Source organism: Branchiostoma belcheri, unplaced genomic scaffold (genome assembly GCF_001625305.1).
Source record: "Branchiostoma belcheri isolate BF01 breed outbred unplaced genomic scaffold, Haploidv18h27 scaffold24, whole genome shotgun sequence".
Taxonomy (NCBI): domain Eukaryota; kingdom Metazoa; phylum Chordata; class Leptocardii; order Amphioxiformes; family Branchiostomatidae; genus Branchiostoma; species Branchiostoma belcheri.
This window is the reverse complement of record NW_017803843.1, coordinates 2,696,822-2,720,333: the sequence shown is the minus strand read 5'-3', so window position 1 is coordinate 2,720,333 and position 23,512 is coordinate 2,696,822. Positions and strand designations below refer to the sequence as shown.

General features: G+C 43.0%; 1 protein-coding gene across 1 annotated transcript; it reads left to right on the top strand.

The window, feature by feature from the left end:
* The first annotated feature begins 1,044 nt into the window (after positions 1–1,044).
* Positions 1,045–22,056, top strand: LOC109470976 (cyclin-dependent kinase-like 1). Its single transcript, XM_019770091.1, is given in 10 exon segments — positions 1,045–1,817; positions 10,678–10,799; positions 12,515–12,587; positions 12,786–12,876; positions 15,701–15,795; positions 15,797–15,902; positions 16,257–16,339; positions 17,975–18,031; positions 18,369–18,515; positions 19,910–22,056. Coding segments are annotated over 10 exon segments (1,086 nt in total). The 5' UTR covers positions 1,045–1,649; the 3' UTR covers positions 20,054–22,056.
* The last annotated feature ends 1,456 nt before the right edge of the window (positions 22,057–23,512 follow it).

Sequence of the window (23,512 nt, the reverse complement as noted above, 5' to 3'; positions counted from 1 at the left end):
TGGTTGTCTGAGAAACCTGGTCCAACAACGTGATGAGTTTCCACCCCAACATCTGCTTGGAGATAAGCCGCCCTCGCCCTCTGGCGTGATATTTCCCCCCCGAACGTCGGCAAATCACACCTCATTTACTGCTTTTGCGCGGGAGAAGACAGATGACGTAAGAGGTCACTCACCTCGCCCTGAACCTCTCCTGCATTCACATTTATCTGCATTTGTACGATCAGCTACACATATGCAGGACTACAATTGAAACATTGACGCAAAAGTAGGGTGGGCCAAACAAGTCACAGTCGCAAGGAAGAACCCACAGTAGTAGCAAAACTATAAAAACAATCTTGCAAGGAGATTGATTTTTGGTTTGTGTTTTAATATTGACGGATTTAAGACATAGTGAATGATTAATGTATTTTTATGACTTTTGTAATTAGGTAACTTGGTTCCAAAAGAATGTCGATACAATTTGGGACATATCTTAAAGTCAGATGGTGCAGAAGAATTCTTAAATTAAACTTATCTACAAACAGATCTTGGGAAGGGAAATCGTAACCTTTTCTACAGTGGCTGTCCACTGATGATGTGTATCTCTCTATCAAAGAGGGTGTTCTTGAAAAGCTTGAGTTGTAAAGCTGAAGAAAAGTCAAGCATCTATTCTGGATGATCATGGTGTGGTATAGTTCCTTGTTATGCTGATTTGCCCGCTACAAAAGCCGCCGGCTGCAGGTGAGGCACTTGAAGGATGTAGCGGTGCTTGAGCAGTACAGAGCAGTAAGAGCAGTACACCTTGGTGGGTCACGTGAGCCAATGCAAGCGGTTCCTATGGGAATGTGAGCCGTCCGTGATCAGGTCGAATTGGACACCTCCTCGTCCGCGAAAACAATGTAGTGCGGAGGATTTGCAGGACGTTTTTAACCACGAATGCATCGATATTCGATTATCCCAGCAGATTTTTTTCTATACACCCTAGAAGTGTGTTTTGGAGAAAGAATCCTGTAATACTTGACATTTGTGCGGAATTGAGCGGTGTGAACTTTGTATGTTGGGTCAGTCGGCGGAGTGATCCAGGAGGTGTGGCGGCCATGATGGGAGACGTGAGGAAGGCTGCCGTTGCGTGAGTTCCTGTCACAGTTGTCCTTCCGACCTGATTACAAGGCGATCCGCGCCATGGGCCCGCGTCCTGCGTAATAAACTTACGAACGGAACGTTGTCGGAATCCGACTGGGGCCGGGGAAGGCGGGGGAAGGTTGGCATTTGGACGTTTGGGCCGTGGTTTTGTGGAGAGGCGCTGCGGCTTGACGCACCTGAGCCTGTTGAGTGGCAGCTGCCGTGCAGGGTTCGCGGCGGGGGCACCGTTCGTGTCGCCCGTCAACTTTCGCCGCACGCACAGGACCGTCACGGCGGTGTGGTGCCAGGGAAACTTAGGGAATCCTCTCACAGGAGTAGCAAGGACCTGCTGAAGAAAACTGGCCCACTGGGTCTGCAGACGACAGGCACAGTCGGACGCCATCTTGAAGTTTTGACTTGTGTGTCCCCTGCAGTTTGATCCGCGGACACTTCATTCGTAGTTCAACCGTGACACCTGCACCGACACAGCTCAACCTTTCCGCCGGCCAGGGACTCTCTCAGGACCGAACCTCCAGCTTCTGTACACGATGGACAAGTTCGAGAAGCTGGGGAAGATCGGGGAGGGTTCGTACGGGGTGGTGTTCAAGTGTAGGAACAGGGACACTGGCCAGCTGGTCGCCATCAAGAAGTTTGTGGAATCTGAAGACGACCTGTTGATAAAGAAAATCGCCCTGCGCGAAATCCGAATGTTGAAGGTACGTACGGCAGTTCCATGTTGTTCCTGTAAGGTTTCCTTACCTCCTGTGGCTTCTTACAAACAGGTGTCACCCCCTACCCGGGCTCAGGTGTGCTAACAGGTAACGTAAGAAGGCGGTAGAAAGTGTAAGTAATGTCAGCCGTGTTTTGGGTACTACAGATTGTTACGTACTACATGTAGGAGGGACCTATTTTGTAGACTTCAGCAGTTTACTTTATTTTTACTGAGCAATTTTGTAGCTGCACTGTTCCAATTCCGACTGTACCAGCTGAAGTTGGTAATGCGGAACTGTAGTCGACACAGTAGTGGGTGTTTATGGTGCAAGAGACAAAATAATGGGTTGTTTATAACAACAATTGACAGGACAATGTTGTCTTACCACGTTTTCATGCAGCCATGTCAATTTAGGAACAACAGCTGGAATAATACCTCAAGCAGACTAGGTAAAATTGAGGTGTTTCCAGGTGTAAACTAAAAGACAGGCAGTGCAGATAGAACTAGAGCTGCCCTATCTTAGTAATCGTTCCACACAAAACTAAGATGTTTGGGACATCTTTAGCTCGTATCATTCAAGCATTGTCCATGCTGCAAGAAAATTGTTATTATGACCAAGGGTTCTTTCCAATGTATAAGTTGTACATGTATCTTAATGTGGTAAAATTTCATTGTCGTTAATTTGTGATGTTGTTAACAGTGTTGTTTACCAAAAGAGAGAGAGTGGAACCTATCAGAGGAATTTTTTAAAATAAGTTAGAGAAAACATGAGGGCACTCATATAAGTTGAAGGTCCCACTGGCAAAGGCCGCAGTAAGGAGGCACTCTTTTGCCATGGCATAAGAGCAGTGCAGTTATGCAGGCTGAGTTATGTAATTCCCTACCCAGTTCTGTGGTTGACGTCGAGAGCGTCAACAGCTTCAAGTCAAGGCTGGATAAGCACTGGAGCTGGAGAATACACATAAAAGGGGGCCTGCAAGGGGGGGGTCCTGACAACGCTCTACGCTGAATTCGGAAACTTCTCGATTGCGCTTTACGATAAATTCCAAGTGGTCACAACGCATTACGTAGAATTAAAAGGGCGAATTACGCTCTACGCAAAATGCGCCAATTACGCTCTACGTTGAATTGGCGGTCCGTCTATGCTCTACGTAGAATTAAAATGGCTGATTACGCTCTACGGAAAAGGGCTTGCGGGCCCCCATAGAATGAGAGGAGGGTGTACACCACAGGCAGAAATGCCTTTAACACCGTTGGATTCTCAAGCATGACTTCTCAAGTTTACCTATAATGATGCAGAATTCTCTACTCATAGCATCTGGAAATGAGTCTGACTTTGTGACATATGTTGTTCCCAGCACGTATGTGGCCTGAGTAGGTTATTAGATACTGTCATATGTACTGCTATACCCATCTCCTGCTGACTTCTGCTGTGACTTACATGAGCCATGAAATACAGACATGACAGAAGACCCCACAACGGGGAGAAGGTTAATTACTGCTCACAGATCTGTCTTCAGTCTTATGGATTAGAGATAATATATGGTCAGGCAGGTGTGAGGTACAGGTGTTTGTTACAGGTGCAATACAGCTGTTATTTATAGGTACAGTGCATGTGTTAGGTACAGGCACAGTACAGGTGTTAGGGAACAGACATGTCTGAATAGACCCTGGACTCCAAATTTGCAGAAAAATCAAGAAGACATGAACAACTTGCAGCTTTGGAGTCTAAAACTATGAGGGCTTGTTTCTGTATTAAGAATCATGCATTGTTATGATTGTAGAATAACAGGAAAGAAATTATTTCCAGCCTTGTAATTGTTGATGTTGGTGCCTGGGATATGTTGATATAGAGGAAAACAGTGTTGATGCACCAGGGAACAGTGGCATTGACTCCAGTCCTTCATCAATGGTGGCAGAAATGGGACATGCTATTCTACTGGGTGATGAATATTTCATACCTAAAGTGAGAAAACAGCAGTGCCAAAATTAAGAGCTGAAGTGGCTTTGGGACAATTACTAGGAGCCGTGGCCAGATCAGTATGATACTATTTCATGTGGGTGAAATAGTAATGTTAACTTTAGTGCTGGATTGTTCTGTATTATGGATCTGTTCTAGCTGAAGTTGTTGTTTGGATAGTTGGACCTGTNAGTTCTGTGGTTGACGTCGAGAGCGTCAACAGCTTCAAGTCAAGGCTGGATAAGCACTGGAGCTGGAGAATACACATAAAAGGGGGCCTGCAAGGGGGGGGTCCTGACAACGCTCTACGCTGAATTCGGAAACTTCTCGATTGCGCTTTACGATAAATTCCAAGTGGTCACAACGCATTACGTAGAATTAAAAGGGCGAATTACGCTCTACGCAAAATGCGCCAATTACGCTCTACGTTGAATTGGCGGTCCATCTATGCTCTACGTAGAATTAAAATGGCTGATTACGCTCTACGGAAAAGGGCTTGCGGGCCCCCATAGAATGAGAGGAGGGTGTACACCACAGGCAGAAATGCCTTTAACACCTTCTTCTTCTTCTTCGATACTCTCTAACCACCCCTACTGGGGTATCACTGAGAGGGGGGGGTGCGACGGACTATGGCTGCGCGGCCAGAAGCCCGGCCTTGAAGGCCTCCACTGTCTGGGCTTTTACAAGCTGGCCCGGTAACTTGTTCCACTCATTTATCGTTCTTGGAAAAAAAGAAAATCTAAAACAGTCTGTTTTGGCAGGTATTGCTTGATACTTATATTCATGACTTCCTCTGGTACGCCTATGGGCAGGTTTGAGGTATTGTTCCATTTGAATATTAATATGTCCATGAGCAATTTTATATAAAGATATCAAGCGAGCGGTTCTCCTTCTGTCAACAAGTAACGGCCACTGGAGGCGCTTTAGCATGTCAGAGACACTGCTGGTGTAGTCATAATCACTAACAGCCATTCGCGCCGCCCTTCGTTGGACTCGCTCCAACGCCTGGGAACCACCGATGGTGTGGGGATCCCATACAGTCGCACAGTACTCCAGGTGTGGGCGTACAAGTGTTCTGTAGCATGTAGATTTGACACCGTTGGATTCTCAAGCATGACTTCTCAAGTTTACCTATAATGATGCAGAATTCTCTACTCATAGCATCCGGAAATGAGTCTGACTTTGTGACTTATGTTGTTCCCAGCATGTATGTGGCCTGAGTAGGTTATTAGATACTGTCATATGTACTGCTATACCCATCTCCTGCTGACTTCTGCTGTGACTTACATGAGCCATGAAATACAGACATGACAGAAGACCCCACAACAGGGAGAAGGTTAATTACTGCTTATAGATCTGTCTTCAGTCTTATGGATTAGAGATAATATATGGTCAGGCAGGTGTGAGGTACAGGTGTTTGTTACAGGTGCAATACAGCTGTTATTTATAGGTACAGTGCATGTGTTAGGTACAGGCACAGTACAGGTGTTAGGGAACAGACATGTCTGAATAGACCCTGGACTCCAAATTTGCAGAAAAAAATCAAGAAGACATGAACAACTTGCAGCTTTGGAGTCTAAAACTATGAGGGCTTGTTTCTGTATTAAGAATCATGCATTGTTATGATTGTAGAATAACAGGAAAGAAATTATTTCCAGCCTTGTAATTGTTGATGTTGGTGCCTGAGATATGTTGATATAGAGGAAAACAGTGTTGATGCACCAGGGAACAGTGGCATTGACTCCAGTCCTTCATCAATGGTGGCAGAAATGGGACATGCTATTCTACTGGGTGATGAATATTTCATACCTAAAGTGAGAAAACAGCAGTGCCAAAATTAAGAGCTGAAGTGGCTTTGGGACAATTACTAGGAGCAGTGGCCAGATCAGTATGATACTATTTCATGTGGGTGAAATAGTAATGTTAACTTTAGTGCTGGATTGTTCTGTATTATGGATCTGTTCTAGCTGAAGTTGTTGTTTGGATAGTTGGACCTGTTCTACTTTGACTCTTATATCTATACAAATACACTACACGCATGTTATTTAGTATCATAAATAAGAATGATGGGTGTTAGTGCGACCTTTATGAATGCCTGTGATAAAAGTCCCTTGAAGATAGAAGGAAGAGGCTATGCATGGCATACTGAACAGTAGTTTTGTAGACATATCATGTGTAGAGATGATGCCACCCGAGCCCACCCCAGAAAAGAAGAAACAACAACAACTACAAGTTCAACTTGTTATTAACCCAGAGTCAAGGTGCTTGAAAGTCAACATTCTTCTGTCCAACTATTGTGTGGTGTGTGTCTCTTTATTAGATCAGTTAGATGAGGTAGTTTTTAGATGGTACTTAAGTCTAAACTTTGTCATTGTGCTACATGTTAAAGAGAGAGAGGACAGGCTTGTTTCGTGTAATCATAGAGAGGACAGGCTGGTTTATTATAATCAGACAGAAGACAGTCTTGTTTTCTATGGTGAGGGAAAAACGGCAGGCTTGTTTTCTGATGATTCTTAGGTCCCGAGTCAGTCTTGCTGTAAACACCAGGCAGCTTACTGCCCGTGGTAAAAAGGTGAAAGCAGCGATGAAATATTCATGCCGGAACGTGTCTCGTGTCAAAAGGAGGACGGTTCTGGAGCTGTCAGGCATTAAGTGGATTTTCTCCCCATCAAACACTTATCTCTGCGCTACAGAGACGCAATAACAGGTCCCCTGGTGCCAGACTGTCCGGACGCAACGTGTCGTTAAACACACTTTGCAGCAGCATTATCATCCATGTCATAACGCCAGGTACATTCAGGGGTGTGTTAGTCCATGGTTGTAAGACTGCCACGTTACAGTACAGGAGATAGCCAGGTAACACCTGGTCTGCCCAGGTGATTCACACCTGTCCAGGCCCGGTAATGCCAGGTAAACTTGGCCCCTTCGGATTTGTCCTGAGCTCAATGCAGGATTTTTTACTGGGAGAAAAGCTAACAATGCCGTGCCCTTATCTCCTGTATAGGAGTGTAGCAGCAATCCGGGAGTTGTAATTACATGGATAGGAACAACAATATGTCCAAGCTGACGTGGTTATCATCACTTCTTACAAGTGAAGAGAGCCTTGTGGGGGAGATTTTGGGTGGATATTGTATGGAAGGAGGAACCCCTATGTGATTAGGCCACGCAAAATTTGTTGGTTGTTGGACAAACAATGCTGATTTGGAAGATCAACATGACAACAGAACTTCAAGGGAAAGTCTGTATGCCGGTACACATAGTTGTGGAGAAATGAAGGTAGTCATATTTAAGTTTTCCTCCCAGCCCTCTGTTTTCATCTTATCCTTAATTTTACATTTTACGTCTGAGAACAAAGAAGTAACTTGGTGTGCCCGTTGATAATGGTTGAAGGGAGGCGCCCTGTGTGATTAGGGTGTGTTGTAGGCAGGGGATGAGTTGCTGGTGTTTGTTGTTGTTGTGTCCCAAGGGACGTCACAAATGATCCCTACAGCTTAGCCTGCTCCACCCAGCTTTTTACATTGTACACCATTGAAATGGCTTTATATAGAATATTGTTGGTGCATGACTCGTGTACTAATTTTAGCAGCAGCAATATCATTAGACATTTCTATGTCATTAGTTTTCAATATATTATCATTGCATAAAATTGCAACATACATATGCATACAAAATGACATTGAATCAGTCCATTTTCAGGTTGAGTTCAGCTGAATAGAGCCAACAAAATGATGTCGGCCTGTGTAAGGCTGACAGAAAGCTGAAATTTGACTTAACCAACATTTTGAAGGCAGTAGATTAAACAGTGAGGTCTTGTTGCCATCTTAAATACTAGTTTGTCATAAGCTCAATTGAAAAAGCTATTATATGGCAAAGGAAGAGTTAAAAGCTATTTTGTGAAGGTAATTTTATGCTTTGACTCCTCCTTGCTGTACAAATGTATCATGAATCCTGAAGTGTTGATGATGGAACTGATAACCGCAGGTCTACCAGTACCAGACAGCAGTGTGTGGGTCAGGAGCCAAGTATAAAGGTAGAAGAGCAAAATAGATATTTGCTCATAAATCATTACCTTAATACATTAATGCAATGCAATTTCACATGCGAAGTGATTTATAAGACTTGGTAGTGCTCTGTCTGGCTCTTTGTCTTCTGGAAATGATGCCCAATTGCCCACTGGTATGGGCAGTCACTTTTAAAGCAGTTTAATGAAAGTCTATAATCAGCTGTGAAGAATTTGAGTCCTACTGCTAGTAAGATGAGAAATCCATTTCTTGATCGGTGGTTAGTTCTTCTTATGTTGATGAAAAGGAATATCTGTATCCTCATCCACCTCAAGTCAAGATAGACACAGACAAAATACCTCAGGGCTTTTCTAAAGATTCTTTTTCTATGTCATGATTTCAAAGTAGGCCTAAATATTTGATTCACTAAATGGAAACCTACTATGATACAGACAGGAACTCTGGTCAGGAGAAGGGAGCTGAAGGATTTCTGACCCACAAACCACACGGTCTAGAAGAATAGACAGCAGTCCTTGTATTTTTTGAGCAATTACAAAGAGAAGATTTTAAATGTTGTTTTTATAAGCAATCCAAGGCCCAACACAGGGAAACATGCACGTCTATATACCTTTCAGCACTAAATCATCATCTTCAGTTGGCTGTGGCGTATTGAATAAACAGTTATTAAAATCATTAGATTATTATTATAGGAGAAGATTTGCCTACCTAATCTAGAAACAGATGTTCGGGTGGAAGATTGTTAGTTGTACTGATTACATGGCCTCTGTATCTGCTTGGAGATGACTCCCTGCCTGCCAACATCAGCAGAACACCTGTACAAGCAAACAGCCTGGAGCTTATCTAATGCTCAAGGCAGGTAATAACAAGGCATGGCAGTAGTATGTGTGTGATGGTAATCACAGGAATTTAGGAATGCAGCAGTATGTAGTCTAGTCCTACTGTTAGTAGTAAGAACTAAGAAGTCCACATTGAGACATAGCTGAGGGTTGATCATAGTGCCAGCATAGTAGGTTGTGTATACTACAGGCAGGATAGATCTCATCACTATACAGGCAGGGTAGATCCCATCACTGTACAGGCAGGGTAGATCCCAATCACTATACAGGCAGGATAGATCCCATCACTATACAGGCAGGATATATCCCATCACTATACAGGCAGGGTAGATCCCATCACTATACAGGCAGGATAGATCCCATCACTATACAGGCAGGGTAGATCCCATCACTATACAGGCAGGATATATCCCATCACTATACAGGCAGGATAGATCCCATCACTATACAGGCAGGGTAGATCCCATCACTATACAGGCAGGGTAGATCCCATCACTATACAGGCAGGATAGATCCCATCACTATACAGGCAGGGTAGATCCCATCACCGTACAGGCAGGGTAGATCCCATCACCATACAATTGTGGGGTCAGTAGCAGGTCCATTACTAGAGTGAAAGGGGGGTGATTTGAAGTGTTGTGTTTCCTCCCATTAGAAGTAATGAACACCTGGCACTGGTTATTAGGGAAGGAGATGTGTAGTGATGATATGAGCTGGACACACAAGGGTACAATGGCAGAGGGATGTATTTAGTACCTAGTGCCACAACTGACCCGACTTTCACTGCGCTGGTAAACATAATGCAAGGTTGTGTTGCTGCCTGCCAGGTTGTTTTGCAGGTGGGGAAAGTGGTTGTTGAAGCTGTACCATGTATGTGTTTTTGTAGTAAGAATAAATTGCACACTCTGATGTTCACTCCCTGAGACTGTGTACCGAGGGACAGTCTTCCCCTGAGGATCAGTTTTCATGTTAATCCTCTGGTTCAGCTTTAGTTTTTAGCCTCTGAGAAGTTGCTGTGTTATTGTGACTGATGCTGACATTGACCGTGGCCCTTTGTTAAGGCCCACAATGTCCATGTTGATTGTGAATAATGCTACATTGTCAGGATGGTGCATGTGACGTCAGCTGCTGAACCATGGAGTCTTGGCTATGCTGGATCTTGGTGCAGTCGTTATTTTGTTAGTTATTCCAATAAAACCCACTGGGGCATGCATGTGAGGAATTACCACCAGTAATTAGAACATGGCAGGGCTTAGTTTGGAGATGTGTGATGTTTGTTTGTTTACCATGGTTGCCATGCCAGCAAATTTGATTTTCCTGGGGCTTAGTGATTCCCTGCATTCCCTTCTGACACTGGGGGCAGGTTTTCTGAACAGTCAGCGAAGTGGCAACAATCCATTTTCTTCAGAAACACTGGGCCAAGCTGGGAGTCCCTGTAGTGTTATTGTGTGTGCAGGCACACAGTTCACCCTGCAGTATCATTGTGTGTGCTGGCATACTGTTCACGCTGTATTGTTTTTGTGTGTGCAGTTCACCCTGTAGTATTTTTGTGTGTGCAGGCATACTCAGTTCACCCTATAGTGTTATTTTCAGTGTTATTATGCTGCCTTTTCTGAATAAAGAACTGCTAGTGCAAGCCATCCATTTTATTAAGGCATTCCATTTCTTAAGCAACATCACATGTCCATAAGAATCATACCAGGTGTTTACTCAGACATCTGCCAGCCATATTGATTATGCAAGTGGTATTGTCGACAAGGAAAGCCTGCAAGCTATAATGATAACAGCATTAAAATACTCAGCATAAACACTTGGCTATCCAGGGGCATGGCTTTCATTGACACAACAGATAAACAGAAGTTAGTATGTTTTGTGACAGTTCCAGCTGTGTGTAATATTATAGATGACATACATAACAGGTTGACGTTGCTGTAGTCCTGATGCAACAACCCTTGTAACTTGCATGTACTGCAGTCAAACATTAGCATGTAGGCAGTGTCTTTCTTGTACTGTAATAATGATCATGCGTTACATATTATGTTTCAGCAACTAAAACATGCCAACCTAGTGAACCTGCTGGAAGTGTTCAGAAGAAAACGCAGGCTGCACCTTGTCTTCGAGTACTGCGACCATACTGTGCTGAACGAACTGGACAGAAATCCTAAAGGGTGAGTAATCATATTTTTCTGTTGATACCATTCGGTAGTCATGTAGTTAGGGTTGTTGAGTATCTGAAGGTTCTGGGTCCCTAGCAGCACCCAATGTTGTGCCCTTGGGAACTCCTGTTTCCTCATTTGACTCAGGTGAAAATGAGTACCTAGCATTGGTTAGGCATGTCCTCTTGGATGGAACTAAAGCCTGAGGAGAGCCACACCTAAAGCACTTTAAAGAATCTATCACACTTATTGAAAATAGTAGGACTGATGCCCAACCAGGTGTGATGTCACCTTGCCACAGCCAGGTGCAAACTGACCTTACCACTGTTGACAGTACTTTTGTAAGTTAACTTGACTGTTATGTGGAATTAGACTGTTTAACTAGTAGGTGTAGCCGCTGCCGAAGTTCATACTGAGATAACCTACATTCTTCTGCAGGGAGTAACTCAGCAACAGTCGGGTAGTCTGAACATTTAACCCTCATGCCACCGAGTTGGATATCTGGAATGATAGAGGGCTGGTTGAAGATAAAAAAAGAGCTAAAAGAGGTTAAATTTTATATCAGTAAAAGGCTCCAAGGGACAGATTATTTGGTGAAGGGTCTAGCAGTAAGAAAAGAACTCATTTCTATTTCTGATGGGGAAAATGAGCTGCTTTGTTAATCTACTTTGTTGTTACTGTTTGGTTATAGACAAACAGATGGCTAGGAGAAGAAATCAAATCTGGCTGTAGTTATCCTGAAACTGTGTTATATGGTACAGACTTTCCCCTCATTCTTTCATGTTAACCTGTACACCTGAGAGCCACCAAGTTGGATTATGTGGCCTTGCATGTGTTTGGAGGGAGTTGCCATGTGTGGGTTTAAATTGTTAATGATAAAAGCTGGGCTCAGGGATCTGGCTTGGATGAGATGCTAATGGGTCCCCATGTGGGCACATGTTTGGAAGGGCTCAAAATACTTCTTTACATGGAAAATTACCTGCACCAGACAGAGAGAGTTTACCCATACAGGTACTCACTTAAATCTAATTTCATCAGCCCTAACCTGGATAGGCAGGTGGTATTTTGAGCCCTGGGTTTAGGGGTAGTATAAGGATGAGTTGTGTGAGAAATGTAACCTCCCGGGACTCTTAGGGGTGGGGGGATATCTCACGAGTGCCCATAACACTTGAAACTACTTCTGTTTGATATTAAATTGTCCAACAGATTGGGAAAAAAATAAACCTCATCTGAAGTAATTGTAATTGCTCCAAATAGGCCTTTAAAAGAGAAAATTGCTTTGAAGTTGATGCTCATAGCTGAATGTTGCTGAGATACAGCAATCGGATCAAGTTTCCAAATGAGCCTTTAAAGTGACTGAGAATGTGAAGGTCCACCTGTGGCCTGCCTTCAGCATGGTGCTGTTTGTGTCAGCAGTCTGAAGACGATGGGTCAGATTGTACAAAGACTAGCCGGGGTGCCAAACCCATAGCCCACTGGACACAAAGTATCTCAGTGAGCCCAGGCTGAGATACTTTGTGTCCAGTGTGCTATGGGTTTTGGCACCCAGGCTATACAAAGGCACACTTATTTGGTTTGTCAATTGGATTCGAACATTACAGAAACAGAAATGAAAATATTTGGAACCATGTTGTCTCGGAAATGATTGTGTATGAAAATAAACAGTCAGCCATGAGACTTGGCTATAGCTGATTCTAAATGTGAAACATGTCCTATCCTCCTTGCAGGGTACCAGAGCACCAGACAAAGAGAATAATCTGGCAAACACTACAAGCCGTCAACTTCTGCCATCAACACAATGTAAGTACAGAAAGTCTGTTGTGTGTTGGAAAGCAGCATTTTCTCTGAGACACTTGGGATAACACTTTTGAAAAGACAAAAAAGGGACATATTTTTTACATGCTACAAGCATTTCCTGACTTTTCAGTATTGTTGTTTTGTATAACTGTGATGTTGTGACACGTTTTGCTGTATCAGTCCTGTTCTGTTCTACTGCAGTGTATTCACAGAGATGTGAAGCCAGAAAACATCCTTATAACAAAGCAGGGAGTTATCAAACTGTGTGACTTCGGCTTCGCAAGACTATTGAGTAAGTACATATCACTTGTTTCCTCCAACTTTGGTACTATGTCAGTAACACATGCACTACCAAGAAACAAAAGTCTTTGGACAGGGAGGAGGTTATTTTTTTACAGTTTTCAACATTTACTGCCCAGCTGGCCCCAGCATATGCAGGTTCTGCCTGTCACATGCAGGCTGCACCTGGCAGCACTTTCCTTACCCACTCTGATATATAGCAAACAAGCAGGAATGCAGGATCCATCTGCTTGCTTCATAGGAGGGCAGATTGCTGGCGGACAAACCATTGAGGTCCCTATGTTGGTGCTACAGGCAAGATCGCATGCCAGTTTCACTCTAGTGGCCAGTGCTCGGTTATCCCCACTTCAAAGGCAGCCCTCAGCCCTCTGGCGGGCATCGAGCTGTTTTTCCTAGCAGGCAGAGTCCAGCCTGTTAGATAAGAGCTGGGTTTGTTTGTGTAGCCGGGGAACTGTTGTCACTGGGAATGGAGGATTATCCGATACGCCTGCAACACTACTCACTTCCATGTTGTACTCCATGAAATAAATATTGACTCGGCGGTCGGCCTTTGTGTTTGTGGGGACGTTGTTGGGTTGCCAGCGAGTCTGCTGCGGTGAGAAGGATGGCGGATATTGATCCGACCACAGCAAATACGGCCAAAGGATTGCGTTGACTGGCTGTTCTGTTCCAACAATTTTCACAATCAACATTGAATAGAGTCCAAATTATGTGCACTTCATTTCTTGGCTTTTAGAGGTTAAGCCTTCTGTCAATCACCCCCAGTGTAGTTCAGTTAAGCCACAAAACAGTTATTCTCTTAGATTCTTCTAATGGTTTTAATCTGAAGCCCGCAGATCCAGTCACGGGATGTCAACACGCTCAGGGTGAGGTTTGTTTGTCACAAGGTACTCACGGCGATCTGTGCACACAAAGGCAACGATAGTCAGGCCGTGCTGGGAGTTCTACTTCAGCCCAGTGCTGAAACGCCTTGTTGGTCGCCCAAGTGATTGAACAGAGGAGCAAGTCGGCCCATGGAACACTCCAGTCTGTACTTGAAGATCTGCTAGCAGTTTCCTCCTGTATCGGTTTCATTCCCAGCTGACAGATCTGACCTCTCCATGTCTGACCATGCGTGTAAAAACTTCCCATTGCTGCCATATCACCCCTACACTTGACAGGCTAAGGCCACATCGATTTATTACCTTGATTTTCAAACATTGGAAATTAAAAATTTTTCTTAGAAGACATCATGAAACCAGAAGGCAGGAGAAAAATTTGAATCTGAGTCTGTTTTTCACTCCTAAGGGAGGCTTTGCACCAGTGTACATATCCCCCACAGATACCGCTTTAATGTTCATATTTCAACATGAGAACCAACTGATTAATGTGATATGGCCTATTAGCAGATTTCCACAGAAAAAGGTGGGTTTTAGATAGGGTGAAATGGCAGCCTTTGTCAGAGCTGCAGGGGAGTATTTAGTCTTGTTATGGCAACAATAACTACAGACTCAGCACTGGGCTGTGAACTCTCTTTGTCAGAGCAGGCTTCTGACGCAAAATCACCTATTAAAACCATCGAACCGAGAAATTAATAAATCCTTTATGCATAAATGATGCATTTGAACATAAGAGCATTTTACCCAATATTTCAAAATGCAGGGTTACCTGTCTAATAGTAATACCACCTGTAGAGATTACACACACACACAGAGTGTTATAGATATTATCTCTTTCTTTGTCCTATTAAACCTTACTTCTGTGGCACAGCATTGTTACAGCCTCAGGTGTAGGAGTATGCAGTTACAACTGTATTTATCAAGATTTATCATGTTGGTTATCACTAAGCAGTTATAGTTGCATTTATCAAAGTTTATCAATGTTATCGGTGTGCAGTTATAGCTGCGTTCATCAACGGTTTATCTATGTGGTTATCAGTGTGCAATTATAGCTGCATTTATCAAGGCTTATCTGTGTGGTTATCAGTATGCAGTTATAGCTACATTTATCAAATTTGTGGTTATCAGTTTGCAGTTATATTGTCCTACCAGTGTTGCCTTTTGTGCCCAGTGTAGCTTCTGGTCTTAAATAATTTCTCAATTGGTAGAAACACAAAGTGGCACATGTCTGGTAGAGACTGCCACATAGTGGCACATGTTTGGGGTAAGAGAAGGAAAGATAAGGTTCATAAAGCTTGCCTGGCAACAGCACTGTTTGTTTACCTTCCTGGCCCAGCTGCGTGGCTCAAGTGCCGGTTTCTCCGCTACTGGGGACGTAATTACCCCTGATGACACAGTATCAATTCTTAATGAACATTTCATTTCATCATGGGGGTTATTTTTGGCTGATTAGCTGTTTGTCTAATGGGGGATGTGCCGGAACATTGTGCTGTTTCATAACAACGTAGGCACAGAAGGTCAGAGCTCTGTCCTATTTAGGCAACACAACATCAGGCTATAATTCACTGGGTTTGTAGTGCTGCTATTCACCTCAATCTATAGTGTTATCACGGGTTGTAAATTGGAACTCAAGGCTACCAAAACAAAGCTGTCCGGGTCTGAAATGCTTTTCTAGCCATAATTGCTTGTCAATCAACCTGCGTAAAAATTGAGCTGGCTGATAATGCTATGTAAAATTTCAATTTCTGACAATTATTCATGTGATTCTGTCTAATATAAATGAGTGTTGGGAACATTTATGTTGCCCACTTCGTTATATGTGACATCTGTGACATATTTTGTTAGAAAAACATTTTTAGAATTGATTATTGTTGCCATCAAAATATGCCTAATCGTGCTGCCTTTGTAGATATTAAAATGTTCCTTCCCTCCCCCTAGCGGGTCCTGGGGACGAGTACACAGACTATGTGGCAACGCGATGGTACCGGGCGCCCGAGCTACTGGTCGGAGACACGCAGTACGGACCCCCCGTTGGACGTCTGGGCGATTGGCTGTGTCTTCGCTGAACTCATCTGTGGTCAGGCACTCTGGCCAGGCAAATCCGACGTCGACCAGTTATACCTCATTAGGAAAACCTTAGGTCAGTCCACAGTTATACCTCATTAGGAAAACCTTACGTCAGTCCACAGTTATACCTCATTAGGAAAACCTTAGGTCAGTCCACAGTTATACCTCATTAGGAAAACCTTAGGTCAGTCCACAGTTATACCTCATTAGGAAAACCTTAGGTCAGTCCACAGTTATACCTCATTAGGAAAACCTTAGGTCAGTCCACAGTTATACCTCATTTGGAAAACCTTAGGTCAGTCCACACGTAAACCTCATTAGGAAAACCTTAGGTCTGAGTCTACAGTTATGCCACATTAGTCATAGTAGTAGTATAGCGCATTATTTATCAGTCTTGATAACTAAGCATTCTGTCTGTGTCCCTCAGGTGATTTGATTCCTCGGCATCAGCAAATATTCAGCACCAACCAGTTCTTCAACGGCCTGACTATTCCCGAGCCTGAGAGAAGAGTGAGTAAATTTTCTGTACAGATCCACAGTAACACTACTGTCACAAACAGCTCAGTTGTGTGTCTGAATAGCCGGCACAACCACTAGCTTGGCAGGCACTGGGAAACATGTAAAGGTCAGCCACACCCAAGCTTTGTACATGTTACACCATCTCAGTCCTCATGTTTATGGGCGAGGGCAGGTTTCTGTGCAACATCCATCATTCTGTCTGTCTTCTCATGATGGACAGAAATTGCACCTCACCTCCTCTATGAATCTCCAATACTGGTGATGGACTGTAACTAATGCATATGCATGCATACCCCTGAGCCTGCATATGGGGGGATAATGGGGTATTACTTCCAGTAGCTAATTTTTGCAGTCCATCTTGTGGGACCATTATGTAGACAGCAAATGTTACTGGGGAGGGGAAGCAAGAAGGTGGCTTTGTGATAGTTGTCATCTGGCAAACCCACGCTTGTCATAACTTCCTGCCATATAATAGGTCATTTTCACACTTAGGTGACATCAATTTATTTCATTTCTTGTTTAACATTTGGCATTTTAGCTAGAGAATAATGTGAAATGATGACAGGTTTGGTTGTACACAGTAAGGCCACACTGTCTTAATTTTATGGATGACATCTGCACGCGCATTGATTTTCGCCTGTTCTAAAAAAAAAAAATAATAAAAATATCACATCCATAGAGGCTCTGGCCTGGCTCTAGGCCTGGGTAGTCCATGGTAGTGCCGGGCACTCAGGCTACCAAAGTTCCATGACTCAAGGACTCAGTACATACGTACAGTGCCGATTCATACATTCCGCAAAAAGCCAGCATGTACCTTCTTGTCGTATATGTTGCTAAGTACTGCCGCAAATTCACAATACCTGCTTTGTATTCCTGTGGTTTAGTTATACAGCATTTTTATTTTTGGCTGGAATTTTTTTTATTCGCACGCGCGCACTAGTTTGGACGTCTTCAGAGGATGTCATCCATAAAATTAAGTCGGTGTGGCCTAATATAACAAGGCTACTGGTCAGTGTTAATGTTTGTACGGTGGTTTGTTGTGTGTTCTGGTGACTACCTCTTGTCCTCACTATGTGTTCATTCTGTTCCTTGCACACCTATGGAAGAAAAGGGTTAGTGTCACAGATATTTGTACCGCACCTATAGTCTGCTGCACACCTATTATATCCTGTCTCTCATCTTAGTTGCACACCTGTAGTGTCTCCTAACTCCCACCTGTAGGCAGCTGCACACATGTAGTGCCACCTGTTGGCAGCAGCACACCTATAATGTCATCTATCTCCCACCTTGTTGGAAGCTGCACACCTGTAATGTCACCTGTCTCCCACCTTGTCAGCAGCTGCACACCTGTAATGTCACCTGTCTTCTACCTGTTGGCAGCTGCACACATTTAGTATCACCTCTTTCCAACCTGTTGGCAGCTGCACACCTGTAGTGTCACATGTCTGTCTCCCGCCTGAGTGGGAAACCACAAAGCAGGAGCTGCATCTTTTCATACCTGCTTTTCACACAGTTTTCATGGCCAGTTAGATAAGCGTTAGGTATATATAGTGAGACAGTGTTGTTAGATGAGACAGTGTCGCTATGAACTGTGTGTCACATGTGTTTTCACTCCCTTTCCTGCAGGAACCACTGGAACACAAATTCCCAAACATCTCCCAGCAAGCACTCAGCTTCATGAAGGTAAGAACAGATGGATCAATTCTCTTTTGCCTAACTAATAAACCCTGGGTTGCATAACTCAAAATCCAATCCTGCATGCCTAACTAGTTCGTCATTTCTCCCCAAAATACATGTTTGGGAAGGATTGTTGGAGAGTATTCTCCTTTTAAGTAAAGGCTAGGACAACTGGGTTGTATATTCTGAAGGGCCTGACTGCAATTTCCTTGCTTGTGGTGTCTCTAAAATATCTTGTTGACTACTGAACTTGATGCTAGGGCCTGGAGTGATGTCTGCAGTAGGCTTTTAGATAGACTAAGGATTAGATGTTGATGTTTATGTTGTTGTTATTGTTTACCAGGGCTGTCTACAGATGGATCCTGCCTCCAGGCTGACCTGTGAAGAACTGCTGGACCATCCGTACTTCGACCTCTTCAGGGATGAGTTTGACAGCGAGATGAAAGACAAAAATACACGCAGATACGAGACTCGGAGAGGGCGGTCTCGGGTAAGCTGGCCTAACATCATAACAGCCTCTGTGTGGAACTTGTATCCAGCCTCAATACATTATTACCTATAAAATGTACTCTTTTCTTAAATACCAAGTCCCTGACCTTAATGTTATTCTATCTCATTTGTTTAAACAAAATGGAAAGTCAGCTAAAATCATTGGCTGTTTTGAATTGTCTTTTGTGTCCCAAACATACAGAGCTTGGAATAAAGGTTTGTGGAAGTTCTGAAACACCAAATAAACATGGACGGGGGAAATGTCAGATCGTGCTGCTATCATTGTCCTTGCCTTTGTCCTTTTTTGAAATCATAACAAAAGGACAAATAGACCCTTTATTCTGAGCTTGGAAAGGACTGACTTTTGTCTGCAGGTTCATTCATGACATCAGGCACTTCCAAATGTACAGTTTCACTTCATGACATTTTCATTCTTTTCTCTTCCCCCCTACCTTTGTTGTTGCCATATGTAGCATGTTATGTGTTGCTACTTTAATTGTAACCAGTAATATGTGTGTTTGTGTCAGTTCTGCTGTTTGTACCAATGTAACACCTCCATCCTTCCGACTGTCACTTACTGTTTGTGTTGTGTTGGTGTTGCCCCTCCCCCGTAGAGGAAACACAGTGACCCTCGTCACCTCCCCAAAGTGGACACACCCTGTCGTAACTCAGGGCTGGCTCAGTTTGGCCAGACCTTAACTCAGGGCTTGTCCAAACTGCTGGGGTGGGATAAGGTAGGACTGACTCTGTACTTCAGCTGCATACATGCATGGAGGTTTGGGCCTGATGCATACACCGGAACTACAAAACTGTTCTGTCTCTTTTTACTCTCCCAAAACAACTTTGTTCAAATTTCCTTTTTCTACAGAAGTTTAGTCTCAATAAATTTCGCTGTTTCCTTATTTGTTTCTAGTTTATGGTGGCATTTTACCATAATTGTTTGTTGAGGCCAAGCAGGGTGTTCTATCACCCCCACCCCCCAGCACGTTCAGTCCTGCTACTCCTGCATATCTGCTTGAACATTGTCTCTGCTCCTCCTTCTTGTATTTTGACCATGACAAGTTGAGAAGAGGCATGCAGGACCTGCTCGTGACGTGGTCATCCTCCATTGCATGTATGGAACACTGGTCACATTCGGAAAGTCAATAGAAATATGAAATGTCTAACAAAAATTGGCAAAGCTCTGGCTACGGCAAAACTAAAAACTATGACACACCGGGAAGCATGTGCCTTCATTTGAAACTTCTTCTGAAGCATGTTGAAATGTAGCCTTCTAAATTGGTACCCTTGAATGGAATATGGCTTTCTGAAAAGTGTGACTGGTGCTTGTACGCTGTTCTGATGAAAAGTGTGACCAGTGTTTGTTCGCTGTCTGAGTTTTTCCTGTGTCCACAGAACACGCTACACCACCTCCCGCAGCTGACCGGCAACCCACAGGCCAATGCTGCCTCACCTGCGCCGGATCCCACCAAGGGCCTCAACCTAAAACCCAAGCACAGCAAGTTCGGCAAGTACGATGATCACCTGCCCAACATCTGACAATTACAGTCGCCATGGAGACGGGACAACTTCCGCTATCTACACTGAGAACACAAGAGAGAAAAAAACATTCCTCGAACTTAACATATAAAACATAGCAACTACACCATTACAGAGTAGTGCCGGGTAACATAGCAACTAGTCATCACTACAGAGTAGCAAGTTATAATATGTTAGTTGTCATTGAAGGCAATACATGCTCCCTCGTTTAGGTGATGTACAGTTTGAGAGGAGGCTTGGTCGAGTCTTTAGAGCATCATAGCTCCATGCAGCCTACAGAATCTTCCATGTATTACTGAGTCCATGTTTTTGTAGTCCAGCCCTGTTGCTGCCCCGACGTTACGTAGCAGGCTGGAGATGTTGCAGTATTCCCTCCTCCCGATGGAAATGTGCAAAGGTTTCAGGGACAGTAGAGAGTTAGGAGCCTCTGTGTGTTGGTGTGTTCTGTGTGAGGTAGTGGCAGACTTCTCTGTCTTCCTGGCATTGAAGCCTTCTCTGTGAGTCTGGTTGTGAAGACGTCTGCTTGTATGGCAGAAGAGGGAACAGAAGTTTCCCTGGTCTTAACCAGAGTCGCATGCTAATGAAAATGGTAAAAGTTCATTTGTGTTACTAAAAGATTGTAAAAACTTCCAGTAAGGAAAGAGAGATGCCCTATTTTTGACTTGTGTAGTGACCCGAGGGTGTGAGTATGGCGGGTCGGCTCCACATCGTGAAGCTAGCAAACTAAAACAAACATTCCATTTTCATTGGCAGTTCTGTAGTATTTCCTTGTTAACTCCATATAGCTTATTTGACCAATCACGTTTTGATATGTGACGGCTCTTTAGCAATAACCCCTAAATCTATGTATTCTGATGTTGTTCATGTCCTGATGTAGATCTCTAAACATAAGAAACTTATACACAAAAATAAGGAATTATACTGATTCTCTTGTAGTGTAGATTTGCCAGTAGGAGCAGTCCTTAATTGGTAGATGTAATAATTTGAGTGTTTTTTAAGATCGTACAGAAATATGTCTTTTTTAGTTGTGTCATTTCTGATGAAGCGTAAAAAAAACAGACCCTGTGCCTTTGTAAATAATAGCAAATTCTTCCCAGGAAGGCTGGTAGGGCTTCAGGTCTCTGCTCAGTAGTTCAGTGCAATGTATGGATGTCAGACGTGGACATTTCTGGTTACATGGCAGAGTCCTGTGCCTGTACTTGCAGGCCTGTGTGGTATGGATGGGATGTTTAGTAATTTAGTTACAGTTGTGTGCAGAAAGTCCATGATGACAGCACACTGACAGAGGCTCAGCCCTGACTGGCCTGTGTGTGCACGCCACTCATGAGACTGTAACATAAGAACCATCTGCCATGCTGTGTGGTTAAACCTGAAAGTTGCCAGGTTAATTTGAATTTGTAATTACTATCATGTTAATGTTATTACATATATATAAGTACACATTGTACACATGCAACTCTAGAGGTCTGACTGTTCTAGGTTCGATCATCCAGCATGCCAAAAATATTCGGCCCTGAAAACAACTTGCAAACCCATCACATGGACTGCAGAATGTGTGATGCCTCTGTGCAAGATGTGTTCTTCACTGACATTCTTGGTCTCTTTATTATTACTATTAGTCATCTATCCGATAAAGTTAAACCATAGAGCTGTACATAGTTGCTGCAGTTATACATGTAATTACAGGAAAACCTGACATAGAAGATGCTTCTCATGGGGACATCAATGCCCTTCTTGTTGTCAGCCAAAGTAGTTGATTTGGCCGTTGTACAGACATCTGCGCTGGAGATTTAGATGTGCTTTGTGTAGAGTTTACTCTGATGTGATGATATTATTTTCCAGAGAAAAAGTTATTGTACCTCAGAAGAGCAATTGTGCTGTCGTGCTGTGTCCGTGAAAGAAAGAAATACTTTGCTTTATCAGCAAAATAAACTAGATGGCGTTGTAAATTAATGTGACAGTCGTTCGTTTTGCAAATCTAATAAATGTTGAGTAAACAAGAATGTTGTGTGGCTCGTTTCTGGTCAGATGCAGCCCAGCTTATGACTGAGGAGATAACAGCCAACAATATAGACATGATTTGGGTGCAGCATGTTCACATAATCCATTTCATGTATAATGATTAAGAATATATTATATATCAGTGCATTGATTCATTAACTTTTATTACATATGTTGTAATATAATGCTGACATAAAACACCATGCATGTAAGACCATGTTGAGTACAGGATGTGCAAAATAATACTGTCAAAACAGGCTATATTACCTCTACTCCGCAAGGAGGCAGAGGGGGGCAGAAGATCCACGCAAGTCTCGTCCTAGTCTCGCGTTATCTTGCGAGACTAGGATCATTCCGTGACCAAGACGAACTGACTAGTCGTCGAAAATTCGGAGGTATGTACCTTAGGATTTAATAGTCACTGATTGAAAGAATTATCTTACTGAACTTGTACTATACGTGACTGATGAATCTCTTCAACGATACACTATATTACATAATACAAGTATAAAAAGTACCAGGCTCAAATTCATACAGGAGGCCACACTAGAGGAAAGTATAGCATAGTATCAAACAATATTTGGCATGTAAGCAAAATCTGATGTGGAAAAAAAGGGATCATATAGCATTCAGCATATGAATCAATACCAAGTGCTCATATTTGGCACTAACAGCAGTAGAAAGTCCTCATCCTCCTAGTTGATATTAACGAGAAAGTTCCAAAGTTCATTTTTTGAACGGTTGACAAGCCTGGTAGAATCTATGTTGACTTTCTAGTACATTGTAGCATTTGTATCTCAGGATACCTAATTGTTTTATTTTGGGCCAAAATTATATCAAAATTATATTGATACTCAGTACTGGGCTTTCTTAGCTATAAGTACTGTAAATCCATAAACCTTGATGTCAAGTATGGTCTTAAAAACTATAAATGCTATAGGAAGATGCAATATAACCTTAATGACTTATTCATTCATTCTTTATTTCAGGTAAAAAAACCCATATAACATGTACAATACATCATTAAAATAATACAAAAACACTACAGACATACAAGTAAAACAGGAAGAAACCTAAAAGCATAACAAATGGTAGGTCTTCCGAAAGAATGAATTCCTGTAGAAGGCATCGGAATGAATTAAGCGACAGATTGTTGCGTTATTGGAGGAAAATAACCTTTTTAGAAAAGAATAACAAATTCTCCTCCTCCTGGTTTCAAAAGTGTCAATATAGTTACAGACAAACATATCACTCGCGCTGCAACGCCGAGGCAGATTCATTATGATTCTAAAACAATTATTATAAGCCACTCTGCACTTATACAAAACACCAGAGCTTACAGAGCTCCATAACTGGGCGCCATATAGCTGGGCGCAATACGTCATAAACAGGTGTCTCTTAACAGATGGAGAGCAACAGAAAAATTTGCGGTTGATACTGTTTGCACGACTATAAAGA